General features: G+C 42.5%; 1 protein-coding gene across 1 annotated transcript in view; it reads right to left on the reverse strand.

Annotated features, from left to right (window-relative positions):
* Positions 1 to 7,500, reverse strand: part of slc2a9l2 (solute carrier family 2 member 9, like 2) — a 49,418-nt gene that overhangs the window by 34,423 nt on the left and 7,495 nt on the right. Inside the window, exon 4 of the mRNA XM_056471805.1 lies at positions 6,031 to 6,191. Within this exon, the coding sequence (XP_056327780.1) occupies positions 6,031 to 6,191 (161 nt within the window). The remainder of the gene's footprint in view (positions 1 to 6,030; positions 6,192 to 7,500) is intronic.

The following is a 7,500-nucleotide window of genomic DNA, read 5'->3' on the forward strand; positions in this document are numbered from 1 at the left end:
AACACCACAACAGCCTAAATACTGCACCACAACAGTCTAAACACAACAACAACATCACAACAGCCTAAATACTGCACCACAACAGTCTAAACACCACAACACCACAACATCACAACAGCCTAAATACTGCACCACAACAGCCTAAACACCACAACACCACAACATCACAACAGCCTAAATACTGCACCACAACAGCCTAAACACCACAACACCACAACATCACAACAGCCTAAATACTGCACCACAACAGTCTAAACACAACAACAACACCACAACAGCCTAAATACTGCACCACAACAGTCTAAACACAACAACAACACCACAACAGCCTAAATACTGCACCACAACAGTCTAAACACCGCAACAACACCACAACAGCCTAAATACTGCACCACAACAGTCTAAACACCGCAACAACACCACAACAGCCTAAATACTGCACCACGACAGTCTAAACACCGCAACAACACCACAACAGCCTAAATACTGCACCACGACAGTCTAAACACCGCAACAACACCACAACAGCCTAAATACTGCACCACAACAGTCTAAACACAACAACAACACCACAACAGCCTAAATACTGCACCACAACAGTCTAAACACAACAACAACACCACAACAGCCTAAATACTGCACCACGACAGTCTAAACACCGCAACAACACCACAACAGCCTAAATACTGCACCACAACAGTCTAAACACAACAACAACACCACAACAGCCTAAATACTGCACCACGACAGTCTAAACACCGCAACAACACCACAACAGCCTAAATACTGCACCACGACAGTCTAAACACCACAACACCACAACAGTCTAAATACTGCACCACAACAGTCTAAACACAACAACAACACCACAACAGCCTAAATACTGCACCACGACAGTCTAAACACCACAACACCACACTGCACCAGCCTAAATACTGCACTACAACACTGTTCTGCAACAGCCTTATCACCATCTCAACACACTGCAGCAGTCTAAATACTGCACTACAACACTGTTCTGCAACAGTCTAAACACCATCTCAACACACCGCAGCAGTCTAAAAACCCCAAGTTTCATCAGGTGTTCTCCCTCAGTGCATCTACAAATGAACACAATGATTCCTCAACATGCAAGGTCGTTATTATTGCTGTAAAAAGGCAGAGAGCTGCAGATGTAAACTGGTGTGAGCAACTGAGGGTGTGTGACGTCAGTGTCAGAGTGAGAATGATGTGTGAAACACTGCAGCTCTTCCACACTGATGGAGTCTGTCTGAGAATGAGGAATCAGACATCAGCAGATCAGACCCGACAGCTCCTGACCGCTGCTCTGACCGCGCACACACACTGCAGACATCGCCATGACAACAGCCCTCATCAACCCGCTGGATAAAACACTAGATAAAGGCAGCATATATAGTTCCTCTCATGTCCATTAACACAGAGCGAGGGAAATATCAGACAATTAAATGATGACAAGTGAATAACTCATTTCTAAAATATCTAAACACTACAGAGTCTGCTTTGTTGAACTGTAAGCTGTCCTAAAATGAATTATTCCTTTGTTAAATGTCTGCGTGTGGTGTGTTTGTTCCGACATGAGCGTGTGCTGTGAATATTCCTTCATAATCTGAGAGGGAGCTCGAGGGGATCCTGCAGCTCAGTGAAGATCGGCTGATGAAAACCTTCAGAAATCACTGATCAACATATGAAGACAGGCCGAGCTGTCACTCTCTCATACACACACAACACTCCCTTACTCTTTCTGTGTGTGCATGCATGCTTGAGTATGAATGTGTGTGAGAGTGCATGCGTGTGTGTGTGATTAGCAGATAAAAGGTGTGTTGTGGTCTGTCAGTCGCTCCACTGATCCTCACACTCGTGTGTTTAACTCTACAGATCTGCAGTTCTTTGGGTTTAAACACACACTGAAACACTCCACTGAGGTTTGAGTTCATGGAGAGTAAAACACACATCACACACACCCTGCTGCTGTTCTGGACACACACTCTTCCCCTCAGCCGCAATCTGCCAGCGTGTCTCTGTGTGTGTGATGTTGATATATATATATATATGTGTGTGTGTTGTTCAGGTGTGTGTGAGTGTGTGTGTGATGTTGATATGTGTGAGTGTCTGTGTGATGTTGATATGTGTGTGTGTCTGAGTGATGTTGATATATATGTGTGTGTATGTTGCTCTACAAGGAATAGTTACAGCAGAGTTGCACCAGCAGAGTAACAGCTCCTCAGACACCTGCTGTAGCAGAAACACTCTTAAACCATCCACAGCACCCTAGCAACAGCACAGTAAAGCCCTAGCAACCGCACAGTAAAGCCCTAGCAACCGCACAGTAAAGCCCTAGCAACCTGAACAGTGGAAGGTCATTGTCAATTGTTTTGTATTAATCATCATAAACTTAATATTTACAAAACATTTAACATATATACATATATATGCACCACACACACACACACACACACAAAACGAGCAACAATGCATGTGAGTAGCACACACACACACACACACACACACGCCTGCCTTTAAAACTAGAGTAAACATGGACACTCATTTATAAACCAAATAAAGGGCTCAGGTTGAGACTGAGAGCTCAGAGACTCAATAAACACACAAACACACACACACACACACACACACACACACACACACACACACACACACACACACACACACACACACACACACACACACGTCCGTTTACAGCAGGATTTCCAGCAGAGACGTGCGGTTACGCTGATGACTGACCCAGATACACTCAATGAACACAGGAGAATCTTCTGAAGCTCAGTCTGACGCTCGCTCCAGAGGGAATCAGCAGAACAGAGGAGAAACACACATACACACACACACACACACACTCACACACACACACTCACTCCACCTCGTCCATATGATGAGAGCATGCAGCTGTGCCTGAACTTGCTCAAATACACCAATTAATAACTGACAGGAAGAGTGAAATCTGCTGTGGTCAATATTATTATTAGCTCCCTTCAGAAATGACTGACTTTGATTGGCTACAGAAGAAATCACTGTTGTCCAATGACTGGCCTAATTAACCTAATTATAACAGTCATAATGGGGTTTATAACAGTCATAATAGGGGTTATAACAGTCATAATAAGGGTTATAATTGGCATAATAGGGGTTAATACAGTCATAATGGGGTTTATAAGAGTCATAACAGGGGTTATAACAGTCATAATAGGGGTTCTAACAGTCATAATAGGAGTTATAACAGTCATAATGGGGTTTATAAGAGTCATAACAGGGGTTATAACAGTCATAATAGGGGTTCTAACAGTCATAATAGGAGTTATAACAGTCATAATGGGGTTTATAAGAGTCATAACAGGGGTTATAACAGTCATAATAGGGGTTCTAACAGTCATAATAGGAGTTATAACAGTCATAATAGGGGTTCTAACAGTCATAATAGGAGTTATAACAGTCATAATAGGGGTTCTAACAGTCATAATAGGGGTTATAACTGGCATAAAAGGAGTTATAACAGTCATAATAGGGGTTCTAACAGTCATAATGGGAGTTATAACAGTCATAATAGGGGTTCTAACAGTCATAATAGGGGTTCTAACAGTCATAATAGGGGTTATAACTGGCATAAAATGAGCTATATCTGTCATAATATGGGTTCTAACAGTCATAATAGGGGTTTTAACTGTCATAATAGGAGTTATAGCTGTCATAATAGGGGTTATAACAGCCATAATAGGGGTTATTACTGTCAGAATAGGAGTTATATCTGTCATAATAGGGGTTATAACTGGCATAAAAGGGGTTATAACTGTCATAATAGGAGTTATATCTGTCATAATATGGGTTATAACAGTCATAATAGGGGTTCTAACAGTCATAATAGGGGTTTTAACTGTCATAATAGGGGTTATAACAGTCATAATAGGGGTTCTAACAGTCATAATAGGAGTTATATCTGTCATAATAGGAGTGATAACAGTCATAATAGGAGTTATATCTGTCATAATATGGGTTATAACAGTCATAATAGGGGTTATAACAGTCATAATGGGGTTTATAACAGTCATAATAGGGGTTCTAACAGTCATAATAGGGGTTATATCTGTCATAATAGGGGTTATAACAGTCATAATAGGGGTTATAACAGTCATAATAGGGGTTATTACTGTCATAATAAAAGTTATATCTGTCATAAAAGGGGTTATAACAGTCATAATGGGGTTTATAAGAGTCATAGAAGGGGTTATAACAGTCATAATAGGGGTTATGACTGTCATAATAGGGGTTATAACAGTCATAATAGGAGTTATAACAGGACGGCTAATCTCTGTGTCTTACATGATATGAACATTAATTGTGTTTAAATAATCCTGTTTGTCTGAGTAAATGTTCAGTAAATGTGTGTTTCTCTTCTGTTTATTCTGTTTAGCTGCTCTATTGAGAAATTAAGATTGTGCAAATAACATTTATTAATTTAACAATCTGTTTAGTCACATGTTATCAGTAATCCAGCTCTCTGCACTTTTATTACCAACAAGCAAAGTTATTATTGTACTTCACCATAATTATGATCATGATTATATTGATCTCAATAAAATATGACATTTCCCCCAAATCCTCACACACACACACACACAGGTGCATTGCTGTAGATAGGGAGTGTGTCTGGAGTTTCTGTCCAGATGCAGAAGCAGTTTCCTGCAGGGAAATGATGATGTGTGTTTAAACACCTCCGTCCAGAGAGAGACGCGCGCAGCTAAACGCCCTTCAGAGACTGTTTATTTCTGTGTGTGTGTGTGTGTGTGTGTGTGTTAATGCGGCGTGACCAGTGTTCTGATGAGTCCAGCATAACACACGTGTGCATATGTGTGTGCGTGAGTCTCCACTTCAGCTCTGCACCAGTCAGTCTCTGCTTTAGATCAGATTTAACCTTGAGAATCTCAGTCATGTTGATCGTAAAAGAAGAGAGATGAAGCTTCTGCAGCGCTCCACTCCTAACTGCAGCACACACACACTCCTCATTAAAGGGGTAGTTCACCACAAAATTCAAAATAAACTAAACGTCAAATCATTCAGTGAGTCTGAGCTGTAATCCACAAGCTTCAACAACAAAAGAAGACAAATATTCATATATATAGAGATAGATGTCTTTGTTGAGCAGTGTTTCCTCGTCTGCATCAGGTGAGAATTATCCTGAATTTACCTCCAGCCCTGCCCTGATGCAGAACAGAAAACACTGGCACACTAACTCAGATTAAACACACACAACAGGACGACGGAGCTCTTAGGTTTCATCTAAAGTATGGTCATTGTGTTCTGAAGATGAGGGAAGGAGAGTAATTAATACCAGAGTGAACTCACCCTTTAAGATTGCAGATGCAGGTGTTTAGAGCTGCTGTATACCTGTGTGCAGCACCTGCACTAGCTCAACATCAAACAAACACACCTCATTACCATAATCACATATCATTTGCATACATTTAAATAATTAGCCTGCGGACACAGAAGAGGTCAGCCTGTCAGTCAAACACAGACATGAACTCAGTGGGTCAGCTTCACATCACTCACAGGAGCATCTTTACTGCTCAGAATCTCCGGGGTCTCTCAGAACCAGAAGTTGCTGAGCCCTTTATATCAGTATGAACTGGAATATTAGGAAGGGGGCGGGGCTTTCTGCATCATTCTCACATTGATAATATTCACGTGATGTCACATTACTATGGGAATGCCTGTAATAACTATGCCATAACTCTAAATTTCACCTATTCCCAACAGGGAAAACCAGCAGCAATCAGGAACGCATGATTATCCGCCGTCATGGGTTTGCAATCAATAAATGTGATTATAATGGAGGTCAATGGAGCAAAAACAGCAGCAACATCACCAAAGGAGAGGCTATTGTTGAGTTTATGAACATGTTCACAGAGAAAGCCCTGAAAATCAGCCCAGAGTGGATGAAAATGACCCAACAGCTGTGAGTGTGAGATCTGCAGAGTGTGTGTGTGTGTTGACTCTGACCTGCCCAGGGCTTTGATGAGGAAGGAGACGGTCAGCGCTCCCACCAGACCCCCGATGGCGAAGATGGAGACGGTGACGGACCACAGCAGGGTCACCGTACCCTCTCCAATGGGCTCATTATAGCGACTCAGCCATGTCCGGTTGTAGAAGGCCTTTATGTACTGCAGAGAGAGAGAGAGAGAGAGAGAGAGAGACACACACATGGATGTGAACTCTGAAACACCACACTCACATGACCTTTGACCCACGGAGAGTCTCCTGTTCTACTAATGTCAGCAGGACAGATGTTCTGGAAAGCACAACAGCACTTCACACATCCCTCACACACACACATGACAGTAATTAAATCAAGAAGCATTTCCTGGACTGGCAGAAATCCGGTCTGGTTTTGGTTTTGGTCACAGCGGGTCTTCTGAAGGTCTGCAAGTTCTGTTTCGGGGGTCAAAGCAGATGTTCTCGGGCAGCCAATGAAGAGCATGAGCTGGGATTATGCAAATGAGTTATAGATCTCCACCAATCAATGAGTGATGACTCGTCCCGCAGGTCAGAGGTGGTGTTCCTCTCCGGAGACCACGGCTTTATTTGTGGACACATTGAACTTCAGATCAGACCCAAACGAACAGCTGATCATCAATGGAGCGTCAGCTATAATTACTGCAGTACAGCTTTTGTTGAACACGCGATAATAATTGACATGATACAACACAATATCTGAACAGATCAACACATCGACCCAAACTCTGTCGAGTGGGCCAGAGATGAAGCGTATATCATCTGTTCAGTGTTCAGCTGTTGGGTTTCCCTGAGTATTATAACGCTATAACCTGCTCTTAACTATAATAAGAAGAACGTTTATGATGCTAATGATCAGTCTCTGTGTTAATAACGTGACGTGTGACAGCAGCAGAGGTGAGCTGAGTTCAGCAGCAGGAAGCAGACGCTCCTCTACATCACTGAACTGTGTGTGTGCTGAACAAGATTAAGAGCTAAAAGGTGACCTGGCAACCGGATTTAGCTGCACTGCGTACATGACCCCTGTGTACTGCTGCGCTCTGCTCTGATTGGCTGAGGAGGAACTGAGCTCTCATTGGCTGTGGAAAAACACGAGTTCTTGAATTCTGATTGGCTGAAGTGGAATTTGAGCTCTGATTGGCTGATGTGGATCTTGAGGTCTAATTTGACTAGAGATTAACAAGCTCTGATTGGCTGAAGAATAATTTGAGCTCTCATTGGCTGAAAACAAATCTGAGCTCTGATTGGGGGAAGTGGAATTCGAGCTCTGATTGGCTGACGTGTATCCTGAGCTCTAATTAGACTAGAGATTAACTTGAATTCTGATTGGCTGAGGATGAACTTAAGCTCTGATTGGCTGAGGCTTGTAGACTGAGTTCAAAGCACAGCAAAGCAACAAATGTGTGCGTGCGTGTGTGTGTGTGTGTGTGTGTGTGTGTGTGTGTGTGTGTGTGTGTG

Source organism: Danio aesculapii, chromosome 14 (genome assembly GCF_903798145.1).
Source record: "Danio aesculapii chromosome 14, fDanAes4.1, whole genome shotgun sequence".
In the NCBI taxonomy this organism is placed as follows: Eukaryota; Metazoa; Chordata; class Actinopteri; order Cypriniformes; family Danionidae; genus Danio; species Danio aesculapii.